This window comes from Aotus nancymaae, unplaced genomic scaffold (genome assembly GCF_030222135.1).
Source record: "Aotus nancymaae isolate 86718 unplaced genomic scaffold, 86718_ANA_hifiasm-v0.15.2.pri h1tg000041l, whole genome shotgun sequence".
Classification (NCBI taxonomy): domain Eukaryota; kingdom Metazoa; phylum Chordata; class Mammalia; order Primates; family Aotidae; genus Aotus; species Aotus nancymaae.
In genome coordinates, this window is record NW_026988455.1 from 43,224,166 (window position 1) to 43,240,180 (window position 16,015).

The window sequence follows — 16,015 nt, forward strand, 5'->3', positions numbered from 1 at the left end:
AGGTAATCCAGATTGACATCAACAATGATAAGTCATGTCGATAGCACGTGTCTCTGATACGATGCAGTGAAAATGTCACTTCACCTCTTTGGTATTCCTCTCCAAAATCCATAACTCCAGTTTAATGATGAGAAAAACATTATACAGAATACCTGACCCAGTATTTTCAAAACTGTCAAAACCATCAAAACCAAGGTAAATTTGAGGAGCCAAGAGGAGCATAAGGAGACATAACAACCAAATATAAGGGATCCTGAAGGGAACCTTAGAATAGAGAAAGGATGTTTGGTAAAAACAAAGGAGTTCTAAATAAAGTATGGACTTCTAATGAAAATATAGCAATAGTGTTTCATAAATTTTGACAAAAGTACCATGGTAATATAAGATATTAACAGCAGAGAAACTGTAACAAGAGCGAAACTCCGTCTCAAAAATAAAAATAAATAAATAAATAAAAATAAAACATATATTGCTGTGCCCACCTGAGTTTCTGGTTCAGTGGGGTCTGGGTTGAGGCCCGAGGATCTACATTTCACATAAGTTTCAGATGATGCTGATACTGCAATCAGGGTCCACTCTGAGGGACATTGCTCTCAAAAGTAGTTAAAATTACATAGAGCAATCTTTTCCTCCTTTTACTTTATAGGTATCCTAACTTACTGTATAAACAAAATGCTACTGATTTCAGAAGAAAAAGAATCCAAGACTGCAAAAGCAATTGGCTGTTGCATGAAAAAATATGTATTTTGTATATATAATCACAATTGGTTTCCTGAACATTGAAAGGAAAATAGTTGTTTTCTTTATCAAATAAGACTTTAGAAATACTATGTCACTGTTGGAAAGAATATGTACGGTATTTAGGAATTAAATCCATCTAAGTAGATATGGCATAAGAACTAGATTCTGGTTTTCTCTGGCTTATACTTCTCTAAAATAAATGAATAATCAGCCCTACCACAAAAAGGACATTTGAAGATTAATAAATAATAGAAAATGATCTGATTTTGTTATAAAATCATAGATACATTGAGAATTCAGTAACAGTATAATATCAGCACTTACCAAAAACTTACCTGAGAAAGTAAACATAAATTGTATTTACCTGAGAAATAGGTATAGAAAGCGCTTGCATGACATTCTTTTATAGTTGGCCCTCTGTATCCATAGGTTCTGCATCTATGGATTCAACCAACTGCAGATAGAAAATATCTGGGGGAAAAATGCTTTCTGTAGTGAACATGTTCAGACTTTGTTTTCCTGTCATTAGTCCCTGAACAATAGCATTTACATTGTATTCGGTACGATAAGTAACCTAGAAATGATATGAAGTATATGGGAGGATGTGCGTAGCTTATATGGCAACACATTTGATATCCAGGACTTAAGCCTTTGCAGATTTTAGTATCTGTGGAGGGTCCTGGAACCAAGACCCCCCAAGATACCAAGGGATGACAGTGATTGTATTGAAGCTTTGGTTGGGCTCAAACAGTTTTAAAAACAACAAAACCTTACATTGCTATTACTTCTGCTGCTTATATTAATATTTAAAAAAGGAATGGCCTAGTATATCAAAGGTCATGTAAGTATTTTACCTTGTTAATAGCTCTTTTAGAAACTTATCCAAAGTGAGAATACAAAAGAAAGAAGTCATGAGCACAAAGCTTTTCCACTCCACCTCCCCACCCACTGCCAGATTTGTTTAAAAATAACAAAAAGTTTGAAGCAACCTAAATGTCTTAACAAGGGAAAAGCTTAGCTACTGAATGAAAACTATTTGATCATTTAAAATGTTCATTACATAGAATCATGGGGAAATGCTTAAGATATAATGAGGCTAGGATATACAATTATATGTTAAAACATATGTGTGTACAGGGAAAAGTAGAAGAGAAGATTCAAAAATCAAAAATAGTAATTTGGTTAGAATAGTGATTCCGTGAATGATTTTTTTTCCCTTACATCTCAGTCATATTGTGTGGTTTTGTAATGAAACAGACCATGTCAAGTCATATTAGGAAACTACACCAATTCTTGACTGGTATTGGATTGGCCCTATAGATACCACTAGCAGATCTCACAACTTTTGGAAATGAGGTAGGCCAGAAAACCCCTTTGCCTTCACACAAATAGTTAAAATTTCACCTGCTGAGTTAAGAGCCTCTCTTTCTGCTTATTAATTTGGTATATTGAGGTTATGAGAATACATTCTTGATGACTGCATGTCACATTTATGAATGTTTTATATCCCCGAGTGGCTTGGGCTTTTTTTCTTTCTTTCTTTTTTTTTTTTTTTTAGATTCTTAGAAATTCACTTTACAATGAGGTTATATTAAAAGCCATGCAGAACCTTTGGATATAAGGATAAAGTAATTTTAAAACTTTTTTTTTTTTTTTTAACAGGAAAGAGCTGATCCTCTCTGGCACTTTAAATCCAATTAAGGATTTACATCTGGGAAAACTTGCCTTAACTAAGTTTCCAAAGAGTCCAGAAACATGGATTCACAGGTGTGGTTAATTTACAACATAGTACTCTTACTTACGACTCAGAATGGCTGGAAAAGAAACATGCCATGTGAGAGGCAGGGTCACATATTGGTTCCAGAGCATGAATTCTGAAGTCAGGTACCTGCATTTAAATCTTGGAGCTTTATAGCTTGCTACCTAAGTGTTCATGGGGAATTACTTAACCTCACCAAGCCTTAGTTTTCTCATTTGTAAAATGAGAATAATAATTACACCTATCTCATATGGTTAACAGTCAAGTTTATATGAGTTAATGCATGTAATACTCTCACAGTGCCTGGCACATATTAAATAATAAATGTTAGCTATTATTAACTCTCTGAAGCAGTTGTGGAGATTGCATTTACAGATACTCAACTGTAATGAGCAACGTGGATTTTAAAAGCATTTGGTTGTTTTCCTGGTAAAGATGGTGGTGGTGGTGGTTGTGGTTATTAAAATTAACTTATAGAGAAAGCTAAGGGCAGCTGAGGCAAATGCTATGTAGGCTGAGCTAAAGTTGCTACAAACAGTTTTAGGTTAAAAGCCTGGGACAGATAGCCAGAATGCACATTAGGACTCTCAAAATCATGGCCATCTGGAAGCATCTTCCTCTTGGACCCTCTGTAACTACTCTTATTTGACCAAAACGGAATGGTGTGGGCTTGCTGGTCAGGACCAATAAAGAAGTTATCCTGAAATTCTCAAATTTTTCTTAAATCCTGGGCATTTTAGGATCTTACCTCAGTTCAAGGTGTCTTAGTGGGAATCTTGCCTTTGGTTAACAATGCAGGTCAGCTTCTTCCAAACCACATAGTCAGCTGTAGTTTCTTCATGACTAGAAATTGGGATAGTAGACCACAGAAAGGCATATGACTGTGTATATGGAGGGTTGGAAAGGGATGGTGGCAGGAGAAAGAAACTGTTAAATATGCATCCATCAGTTTATTGGCTTGCCTGATTTTTTTATAAAGCAGTATTTTGTTGTTAAATAAGAAATTCCATTATTTTAAAATGACAAAATGAGTTTTCTTACTCAACTTCCTGTACCTTTGGGTTGGAAATCTTTAAAAAATGTTTTTATATGAGTAAATTACTGGTACAAACTAAACACATTAAGTAGTTAGAAACACTAGTGCTTTTTATGTAAGATATATGCTAATGCAAATCTTAAATAGACAAAGGGAGAATTTGTGGATAAGGATATTTTGACACCTCCTTAATGGTTAAATGAATTATATTCGTTACCTTCCAGATTGTATGCTATAATACAGAAATTTTGCGGAATGAAAACTATCAGAATGCAGCTTCTTGTTTGCAAACAAATGTTCATAGGGTGAGGCGTGCATATATAATTAAAGATGTGAATCATGACTCCTCTTGCAATATTTATCAGCCGTTTATAACCCCTCACCACCACCACCACCACACACACACATACACACCCCATTTGCCTTTACATTTCCTGGCCAAGTGGAGTTTTGGGATTATCATTTTAGAAGTAATGACATTCTGTAATATAATTGTAATGTAAAAAGTATTACAAATTTTCAAGGGTTTTTTCCCCCTATTTATCCTTTTTCCACCCTTCATCCATACTGCTAAATTTTATATTGTCATAAACAACAAAACAACCACTCCCTATCTCCAAAAAACTGGACTTATAAACAGGTATTATTCTACATTGTCTCTGAATGGATATTAAATCAGGAATAATGAAAACTGGTTATTTTCCTCTCCGGTTTATGTTCTTTCTGTGTTCTTTCCCACTTGCTATCTTAACAGGCGATGGGTGCTACAACAGCTAATTCAGGAAACCTCGTTGCCTTCCTTTGTGACCAAAGGAAACTTGGGAACAATTCCCGCAGAAAGGGCACAGCGACTCATACAAGAAGAGATGGAGGTCTGTGGTGAAGCTGCAGGGAGATACCCAAGCAACTATAATGCTTGGTCCCATCGCATCTGGGTTTTACAGCACTTGGCCAAGCTAGATGTCAAGGTAGGGATATTATTGTCTCCTGGGCAGACCGCCTGTCTGCCCTTAAAATCTTCTGAATGGTTCATCCTCAGAAGAGCTTTGAAGGAGTAGAGAAACTAATGGTCTGGACGTGTTTTTGGCAGTCTTAAGCCTAGTGCATTGGTAAAACAAAGGCAGGTTTAACCAGTTGAGGAAGACTGAGCATAATTCACTTTATCCTGAAACAGGAGGGGATTATTAAGCCCTATAGAACTGCAATTGTTATTTCTTGGTAGTGTTTGGTTATGTGACAATATACTAAGTCAGCTGGCTGTCTTTTCACACTTTCATCCTCTGAAAAAGGGGAGAGGAGGGCAAAGATAGATGATCTCACCCAGGTGTTTTTAAAATTGTCTGAGCCTGTAAATTACTTGGGGATTCCTAAGTCCCACTCCAGGCCTACTAAATCGGAATGAGGGTGGATCTAGAGATCAGCATTTTCCACTGACTCAGGGTTATTTGAATGCAGAGGCAGTTTGGAAACTCTCACAGCCTAATCCTTTCAGTTTAGAAATCAGGAGATGGAGATTCCCAGAGAATTTTAATGGCTTAGACTTAGCTACAGTTGCACCACTTATTATTCATCAGAATGAGAGCCAGGTGTCCCTTATGCTCCTTCTTATTACTACAGTGTCTCGGTTTTTTTCTTTTCTGATGATGTCACAGTGTCATAAGAATCCAGGGTGCTCATCTAAAAAGCTTCTCAGGCTTGAGACAATTAAAAGAGGTCAAGTTGAAGATGGAAGTGCCCCAGCTGGTGCTTTCACATTAGTGGGGAAGTATTATGTAGTTTTAGTTTACCGCCCCTTCTTCCTACCTCCCTCTTCCCATGCTGTCATTTTCCTTTTTGTTTCCTGGCCAAGACAAATAGGAGAGCTTTTACTTCCAGAGGATTTAAAGCCAACAATTCTGGAAGAGGAGCCTTCCCCTTCCATTTATATGGCTCTGAGTGTCAGGAGGGGTGGCCACCTAATGGAGGAGAAAGAGCAAAGCTTAAAATCACGCCAACCTAGGTTCAGATTTGGCCTTACTAGCGACATGTGGAAAGTAAGGGTTTATTTTTTTCATTTATAAAACAGGGACTCTACTGTCTGCCTCAGTGGATTATTGTGAGTTATTTGAGTTAATGGATGTAAATTACTGGGCATCTAATAAAGAGAGGTTGACTCCATTTTAGTTCCTTTTCTGCTCCCCCAGAGATAGAAAATTGGCCACCAGTTTGCTTGATCAACTCAGTGCAATTTATTCATGAAAAGTGCAAAACTCTATCATACCCAGCCACTGTCCTATATACTGGGTATGTCAGTAAAACTAAGTGTTTGCTCTTAATAAATTGAAAATCTAGTTGAGAAAGTAGACCAACAATTTCAAAGCATCAGAATATAGTAGGAGCACAGAAAAATGGTTCTTCATCTAGGATGAGCTCATTGGAAATAGCTGCCAGGGGAAGGAAAGTACACAGTGTGAGTCTGGAGGCGTGATGACAAATTGGTGGGTTGTCAGGAATATGGAGTGCTTTATAGGCAATCGTGTCAGATCTACAACTCAATAATGTATGGGAGGAGGAAAGAGATATGGGGAGGATTGGGGATAAAAAGGAAGTCAGAGTCCAGGTTAACTGAGAGGTCTTTAGAAATTTTTCTGCCATGATGTGGACCTTTTCAAGTGGCATTTCCATAAAATCAGGAACAAGGGGCCAAAGTGAAATTTTTGGCTACTTGAAACCATCTGCTGGTAAGGATAAGTCATTAATGGCTCAGGTGCCAGGGTCCACTCTTGGGCTCAGATGTCATCACTCTTCCTCAACCTGCCCTTGGAGGAGGACTTACCATTCTTCCTGTCACCACTTGCCACTGCAACATCTCCTGTTCTTGTTGTCAGTGAGGAGTCCTAAATTTGCAAAATCTCCTTTCTGTTATAAGCCACTGGGCCCTGAGAACATTTACTGCTATGCTTTGTCTATTACAGGAGGTAATAGATCAGCTTAAAATATATATATGAAATGAACTGGCATGTTTTAGCTTAGAAAATTGAAAATGACTTTTTAAAGTGCTGGTATGAAGTATTAGTAACAGTATGAAAATGAGCATTATTCAAATTGTTGTAATCTTACTGAAGGGCAACATGGCAGCATTTATCACACTTTTTAAAATAGGGTGTTATTTTTAAGAGTTCTGCTTCCAGGAATTCATCATAAAGAAATAATGGAAGATGAAGTATGGTAGAATGATTAAAGGCTTCACTCAGTGGTCATACAGACCTACTTTGCATTCTGGCTTTACCACTAATTTGCTGTGTAGCCTTGAGGAAGTTATGTAGTCTCTTCAACCTTCAGTTTTCTCATCTGGAAAAGTGGGTAATTCCATCTCACTGAGTGATGCAAATTGAATTTGAGGATTTGTATAAAGTGGCTATCACAGTGCCTTAACTAAGTGTCCAATACATACTGGCTATTAAATATGGAAGTTTGATATATAAAAGTAGCACTTATAGTAGTGAAAAACTAGAAAAGCTGTAGCTCTTCAATACTGAGGGATTAGTTACAGTCCATCACATTGGAATATTTTGTTATGACTAAAAATTATATTTTAGAAGATGATTTAAAGAAAAATATTCACAACAGATTATATTAGGATAAGCCAAATTTTATTTATTTATTTATGAGACAGTTCTCATAAATAAATGAGACTGGAATGCAGTGGCACAATCTCAGCTCACTGCAACCTCTGCCTCCTGTGTTCAAGTGGTTCTCCTGCCTCAGCTTCCCAAGTAGCTGGGAATACAGGCACCCACCACCATGCCTGGCTACTTTTTGTATTTTTCAGAGAGATGGGGTTTCACCATGTTGCTCAGGCTTGTCTCGAACTCCTGACCTCAAGCAATCCATCTGACTTGGCCTCCCAAAATGCTGGGATTACAGACGTGAGCCACTGCACATAGCCATCTAATTTTTAATGTATTTATTAGCATTGAATGAGATTGCAAATACTTTAAAGTATTTGGAACAGTGTTTGCACATGGTAAATGCTCAGCAGATATTTATACATACATACATACAACAATGTTATTGATACTTTCTTGTATTTTTTATAAAAGTATATATTCATTTTCTATTCAGAAAAATGGTTAAAGAATAAAGATTGATTAAAAGTAGTATGGGGTGGAATTATGATATCTTAGTTTTCTATTTTACATTCTCTCTGATGTCTGCGTGCTTAAATAAACATATTTAAGTAAATTTTAAAATATTTTTATGTTTGAGGGTAGGGTGGCAGGAAAGACAGTCAGGCAGTTTATCACTACTGGCAAATTGCAAGTTAATATGGTGCTTCACATAACAAAAGCACATATGGTTATTTCTCAAAAAAAATATCGAAATCACCAATAAGGGTATGAAAAGATATTCAACATCATTACTATTAGGGAAATGGAAATCAAAACCTCAGGGAGTGAGATAACACTTCACACCAAAATATAGACAATAATAAATGGTGATTAGGATGTAGAGAAACTTATTTATGGCTGGTAAGAATGTAAAATGGTACAGCTACTGTGGAAAGCAGTTTGGCATTTCCTCAAATAATTAAACATAGAATTACCATATATTAATAAAACTATAGTTAATATATATTGTATTCTTGGGGAAAAACATGCATTACTACATATGGCCCTGTAATTCTACTCCTAGATATAATACCCAAGAGAAGTGAAAACACATTCCTTACCAAATCTTGTATGAGAACGTTGATAACTACATTATTTATATAGCCAAAAAGTAACACCTCACCTGAGGAATGGAAAACAAAATGTGGTATATTCATGTAGTGGAATGTTGGCCATAGAAAAGGAAGGAAATATTGATACATGCTGTAATGTGGATGAACCTTGAAAACATGCTGATTGAAAGCAGTCAGATTCAAGGCCACGTATTGTATGATTTCATTTATGTAACATGTTCAGGATAGGCAAAGCCGATTAGTGGGTATCAAAGGCTGGGGAGGAGGGAATGGGGTATAATTTCTAAGAGGAATCGGGTTTTGTGGGGGTGATGAAAACATTTGAAATTAGATAACAGCAATGGTTGCACAATTCTGTGAATATATTAAAAACCACTGATTTTTTCACTTCTAAAATGATTCTAAAGTTCATTAGAGAGAATAAAGCTTTAAGAATAGCTAAGAAATTGTTGGGAAAAACAATCAGGAACACTCTACCGTTAGATACTTAAATGTTTAATAAGATGGAGTAATTAAAATTGTGATACTATTTCAAAAATAGATTCAGTAATGGAACAGAATATAAAGTCCAGAAACAAATTCCAATACATGATATGTACATCATTCATTAATGATGAATGTGGTATTTCACATAATTAGAGAATGGATTTCTTGTTCAATTTTTGATGCTGGTATAATTAACTTTTTAGAAAATAGAAAGTTATTTTTTTTTTTTTAGTCTTAAATACTAAATTGAACTTTAAATGGAATAAAAACCTCTATGAAGGAAAAGGAGACCTGGGAGACATTATGCTAAGTGAAATACACCAGGCACAGAAGGATAAATATTTCATGGTCTCACTTGTATGTGGAGTCTAAACAAGCTGAGCTCACAGAAGTAGAGAGTAGGATGGTGATTGCAGGAGTATGGGTTATGGTGGGGAATAGGGAGTTGCTGGTTAAAGGATAGTTTCAGTTACGATAAATAAGTTCTGGAGGTCTAATTGTAGAACATGGTAATTACTCTTAATAGTAATGTATACCTAAAGATTTCTAAAAGCATTATCTTAAATGTTCTTATCACAAAAAAAGAAAATACCTATGCGAGGTGATGGATATATTAATTCACTTGATTGTGGTAATCATTTCACATTGTATACATAAAAACATATGTCTTACACACACACACACACACACACACACACAATTTTAATTTGTCATTTATACTTCAATAGACCTGAGGGAAAAAAGAAGGAAAAAGAATTTTGTCTGACTCCAAATCTTAAAGAATAAAAAATCAGTTGCAGTAATATACTGAAAATAATACTTACAACACATATGACAAATAGAGACTTAATATCTTTAATATGTAAAGATCTCTTTCAAACTCATAAGAAAAATAATGACTAACATAAATAGCAAATTAGACAATTCGTAATAGAGAATTAGGCAAAATAGGCAGTTCATAAATGAAGAAACAAAAGTAATCAAATAAGAAAAGATACTTAGCCTTAATGATAATTAAGGAAATATAAATTCAAATGAAATGTAATTCTTCACTTATTAAATTAATGACGATTAAAGTATTGATAATGAATTTGGGAAATAAGCATTAACATGTACTTCCAATAGGAATATAAATTATACAGCCTTTTGGCACTTTGACAGTATATATCAAGAACCTTATAAAGTTTTTACTTTGTCCCAGCAAGTATATTTCTAGAAATTTCTCCTAAATAATTAGATATGTATATAGATTTATATGTGAGTGTTACTTACACAAGAGTACAGACAAACACAGGAATGGTTAAATTCTGATAATCTCGAGGGTGAAATATGAGTTAAAAAATATATTATAGAATAATATTTAATGCCATGGGAATGTATTTATCATTGAAATGGAATAAAATTAGTACAAAAGAATATCCCAAATTTTTGTTAAAAATAAACTCTGTGCATGTGCATACATAGAAAAAAACCTGAAAGATTTGTTTTATGCCAGAATGTTGCAAGTAGTAATCTCTGGTCAACAAGTAGTGGATGATTTTTGTTTGCTTTTTCATATTTTTCTGTATTATTGGAATTTTCTATAGTGATCATTTTGTATCACTTTTATAATCAGAAGAAAACCCAAATGTTATTTTTAAAAGTTTACAGGACTGATGGCATATGTATTTTCAGTAGTCTTTCATTTTTAACACATTATCCCTCTATTTCATAGCCTTGCATCTGCAGTTTTCTTGTAGTTTATTTATTCACTTCCTCATGTTTTCATATGGACGTTGGAAAAGAAGGATATTTAAGGTATATCATTTAAAGGTCATTTATCCCATTAGTACTGTACATTAAAGCCATAACTTTATATAGTATCTTTAGATCACTTAAATGTTAATTGGATCACTTAAAAGTAATTGCTGTCTTTTTTAAAAAAATCATTGCCTATATCTTTATATCTTTTTATTCTAAGAAGAAAATGCCCTGAAATTCCAGTTAAAGTTTCTTCTTTCATTTAGTATGCATCTTTATCTCTTAGAAAAAAGAATATAATGGATTTTCTCTTTAAAAGCCTAAGATTTTTTTTAAGAAATTGATTTTGTTGAAAATCTTTTTTTTTTCTTTTTTGAGATGGAGTCTCGCTCTGTCACCCAAGCTGGAGTACAGTGGACCGATCTTGGCTCACTGCAACCTCTACCTCCAGGGTTTGAGCAATTCTCCTGCCTCAGCCTTCCTAGTAGCTGAAACTACAGGTGTGTGCCACCATGCCCGGCTAGTTTTTGTATTTTTAGTAGAGACGGGGTTTCACCATGTTGGTCAGGCTGGTCTCCAACTCCTGACCTCAGGTGATCTGCCTGCCTTGGCCTCCCAAAGTGCTGAGATTACAGGCATGAGCCACCACGCCCATCCAGAACATCATATATATATATATATATATATATATATATGACACATATATATGACACATATATATATGACATATATATATATGACACATATATATGACATATATGTATATGACACATATATATATGCGCGTGCCATTTTTGCCTCAAAATTAAATAATAAATTAAAATTTTATACATGGGAATATCCAGTAAGAAATAATCTAAATTTTTTTTTTATATTATATAAGTTCATTTTAAACAAGTAGAATACTCTTTTTAATCCATATTAAGAAGCCATGCCAAAATAAAAAAGCTGCTATATTATAGCCAGAATGTTTTACAGGTTTATTTTTCAAAAATGTCATAAACGTAAGATTAATTTTTATTTCAGGTAGGAGTTTATCTGGTGCTAATTTTTGCTTACCTTTTAAAATCAAATAAAGATATTGTTTTCCATTTCTCAGAGGCTTGCCAGCTATAGCCTCTGGAATAAATTTAGATGGCTGAATAAACTCATTGGAACTTAAAGGAGATGTTTAAAACATGCCACTGATACAACTTGACCATCTTGTCTGGAAATAGTCTTACTCCTTTGTACTATTCACCTTATTTATTAAATTGTTAATTCATTCATTTCATAAAACACTTACGTATCCACTCTGATGCCAGTAGGTGTAGAGGGATTGAAGTATCAATTAGGAATGAATAAATACCTTAAAGCACTCACTCATGAGTTTAATGGAAATGAAGAGATGCACTGAAAATTCTTTAATAAATGTGATGGAACACACAAGTACTATGGGGATTCAGAAGAGGGAAAGATTCCTGGGGAAGAAAAGTGTGTAAGAAATGGAAAAAAGATCATGGTTTAGGAGAAGGCATTTGCCTGGGACCCTTGACAATCAGGTAAAGGTGTCATTCAGCATTATGCTGTCTATATTGTTAACTGTTCACAAATGTGTGTCTTTTTTCCTTAGCTGGTCTGAAAATCCTCTGATGGAACATGGTAGGCCCTTGATACACCTTTCACTGATTTATGTTTGCTACCTGTCCAAGACACTCTCAAATAATTTTTGCATAAGTGCTGCTTTTTAAAAAAACGTTTCATTTGAAATTCTTTAGTTTGTAAGATATTGGTATCACAAAGATTTAAATAATTTACTGCTGAATTTTATTTCACTTATTTTAAAACCCTTTTATTACTAATGTTAAATGAGTTTGAGACAAATAGTTAAAGTCATGATCTCTTGAAAAATCTTATTAGTGCATCATGTTTTTGTACTAATCCCTTAGAATTAAGTAGTGAACAAGAGAAACATGGTCTCTGCCCTCATGGCACTTACAGTGAAGAACAAATAATTTCACTGAGCCTGTTGTTGAACAGATAATAAGTTAGATATTATACAAATTTATTGAATGTAAAATAAAGTTTATATCAAAGTAATCTGAGTTTATATGTTCCCTTTTACGTCAGCATTACTTTTAAGTGAATACCCTAATGGTCATCATTATTTTAGAATTTGACTTTACTTCTCTGTGTGTACCAATCAGAATATGAGTAGTCAAGGTCTAGGGAAAGGATGACAAATGAGTCCTTAAATTTTTTGGTCTTTAAAACAAACAAAAAACACTGTCACTGTTATACGGGAAAGAGAAAATTTGCATGTATTAAGCTTCCAGTAAGTGACAACACTGTTCCAGACATTGTGTACAAAATATTGGTAAGAATGATCTTGTCAAAAAAGGAACAAATTAAGGAGAAATCAGAGGCAATAAGGGAGAAAGAAAAACCTTTGGGAACTCTTCTTCTTACTATCCTTTTTTTTGTTCTTACAAGATTCTTCTTGATGAACTGTCTTCTACTAAGCATTGGGCATCTATGCACGTTTCAGACCACAGTGGATTTCACTACCGCCAGTTTTTGCTAAAGTCTTTGATTAGCCAAACTGTGATAGACAGTTCTGTGATGGAGCAAAACTGTTTGAGAAGTGAGCCAGCCCCAGTTCTTCCAAAAGATGAAGAAGCAGCAGCTTCTACAGAGGAACCAAGGATTAATCTTCCCCATCTTCTAGAAGAAGAAGTTGAATTCAGCACTGATCTTATTGATTCCTACCCAGGACATGAAACCCTTTGGTGTCATAGGTAAGAAAAGGGAAAATCTTATTTCCTGCATAAAACTGTGCATGTCCTTATAAGAGCTGCAGAAGGTATTAGTGACACCTGATTCCTGCCTACTGGGTAAACATAGTCATCTGATTGTGGAGCTTTGCCTGAGTGAATATAAGAAGTTTCGTGTTACCATATCATCATCATCATCATCATTAATATGAGATTCCTCATGTGGATCTCTGCCTGCAGCTTAGGATGGCGGTATTCAACCTTGACTGTGCAACGGAATAACCTGTGTTAGTTCCAAAATAAAACAGAATCAAAAGTTTTTGGACTCCTTTCTTGGAGATACTAATATTTAGTATATCTAGGATGGATTGCTGCTATCTCTCTCTTTTTTTTTTTTTTTTTGATACAGAGTTTCACTCTTGTTGTCCAGGCTGGAGTGCCATAGCGCGATCTTGGCTTGCTGCAACCTCTGCCTTCCAGGTTCAAGCGATTCTCCTGCCTCAGCCTTCCCAGTAGCTGGGATTACGGGTGCACACCACCAATCCCAGCTAATTTTTGTATTTTCAGTAGAGACGGGGTTTCACCATGTTGACCAGGCTGGTCTTTAACTCCTGACCTCAGGTGATCCGCCCACCTCAGCCTCCCAAAGTGCTGGGATTACAGACATGAGCCACCACACCCAGCCCTTTTTTTTTTTTTTTTTTGAAAAAAATACATAATTTTGATACACAGTCAGGATTGAGATTTGTTTAGACCCTGAGAATAAGGCATGCTTTATCATTTTTTCAGCCCTGATGGTCTGCAAATTAACTTACCTGGAGTATAATCTCTTGACACTTTTTGTTTAAAGTGTTAAAAGAATTTATCTTTGAGAGAGGGGAAAGTCTGGTAGGAAAGAGTGAAAAAGGGTTAGCAACCTGTTGAGTTGTGAGTACATTTGATAGTATGTTAGAAGAAAGCTCAGGTGTGTGACCCACCTTTCCAGCTTCATTTATTTTGGATCTTCCTTTATTTGGAGGCATCTTCATCTTCATAAATACATTCTACTTTAGGCCATAGCATTGTATTTGTAAATGAAAGACTTGCCTGTGCTAGTCAGCAAGGAGGCAGGTATTCTTTAAAATTGCGTATTTCTAAAGTTATTGAGATTTTCTCTCTTTCTCCAGTCTAGTCTGTCTGGTAGGTTTATTTGAGGAGACCTTGTTATCTGCTTTTCCTTACTAAATATATTCAGAACATAGAAGATCATCTCCCCTCTTTGGCACCTTCATTAGTAGAGAATTCTTTTTTTCTCTTAAAACTAAGACACTCCTATTTCACATTTTCAAGAGAGAAGATAGGTCTTTTAAGCTATTGGCATACTTCAGAGATATCACAGGTTCAGTTCCAGACCACTGCAATAAAGTGAATATAGCAATAAAATGAGACACACATTTTGTTTTTGTTTTCCAGTACATATAAAAGTTACTTTTACATTACACTATAGTCTAAGAAGTGTATAGTAGCATTATGTCTTTAAAAAAGTACATATCTTAATTAAGCTACTAGATTGCTAAAAAATGCTAACGATCATCTGACCCTTCGGCAAGTTGCAGTCTGTTGCTGGTGAAGGATCTGGCGTCAATGTTGATGACTGCTGATTGATCACGGTGGTGGTTGCTGAAGTCTGGGCTGGCTGTGGCAATTTCCTAAAATAAGATCGCAATGAAGTTTGACTCTTCCTTTCATGAAAGATTTCTCTGTAGTCTGTGATGTTGTTTGACAGCGTTTTTTCCCACAGTAGAACTTCTTTCAAAATTGAAGTCCTCTCAAACCTTGCTGCTGCTTTATCAACTAAGTTTATGTCATATTTTAAACCCTTTGTTGTCATTTCAACAATGTGCACAGCATCTTCACCAGAGTAAATTCTATCTCAAGAAACCACTTTTTTTTTTTTTTGGCTCATCCGTAAAAAGCAACTCCTCATCCATTCAAGTTTTATGATGAGATTGTAGCACTTCAGCCACATCTTCAGGCTCCACTTCTAAATCTAGTTCTCTTACAATTTCCATTACATTTGCAGTGACTTACTCCACTGAAGTCTTGAGTTCCCCAAAGTCATCCATGAGGGTTAGAATCACCTTCTCCCAAAGTTTTGTTCATGTCAATATTTGACTTTCTCCCATGGATCACAAACCTTCATGGCATCTAAAATGGTGAACCCTTTTCAGAAGGTTTTCAATTTACCTTGTCCAGATACATCAGAGCAATCACTATGTGTGGTAGCTATAGCCTTATGAAATATATTTCTTAGCAAGACTTGCAAGTTGAAGTTCTTCCTTGATCCATGGGTTACAGAATGAACGCTGTGTTGGCAGTCATGAAAGCAACATGAATCTTTTTGTACATCTCAATCAGAGATCTCACATGACTAGGTGCATAGTTAATGAACAGTCATATTTTGAAAGCACTCCTTTTATCTGCGCAAGCAGTGAGCTCAAAATATTCAGTTACTCATTCTTAAATGGATATGCTGTCAACATATGTCCTTTCATCCAGGCTTTGTTGTTCCGTTGGTAGAACACAGGCAGAGTAGACTTAGCATAATTCTTAAGATTTTTGGAATGGTAAATGAGCCTTGGCTTCAACTTAAAGTCACCAGCTACACTGGCACCTACTGAGAGTCAGACTGTCCTTTGAAGCTTTGAAGGTAGGCATGGATTTCTCTCTAGCTATGAAAGTCCTAGATGGCATCCTCCAATAGAAGGGTATTTCATCTACATTGAAAAGCTGCCTTC

General features: G+C 35.3%; 1 protein-coding gene across 3 annotated transcripts in view; it reads left to right on the plus strand.

The window, feature by feature from the left end:
* PTAR1 (protein prenyltransferase alpha subunit repeat containing 1) overlaps positions 1 to 16,015 on the plus strand; it is a 48,645-nt gene that overhangs the window by 21,594 nt on the left and 11,036 nt on the right. For all 3 annotated transcript variants that reach the window (XM_012453812.3, XM_012453820.3, XM_012453825.3), the window contains exons 4-6: positions 2,404 to 2,508; positions 4,291 to 4,504; positions 12,958 to 13,262. In XM_012453812.3, the coding sequence (XP_012309235.1) occupies positions 2,404 to 2,508; positions 4,291 to 4,504; positions 12,958 to 13,262 (624 nt within the window). The remainder of the gene's footprint in view (positions 1 to 2,403; positions 2,509 to 4,290; positions 4,505 to 12,957; positions 13,263 to 16,015) is intronic.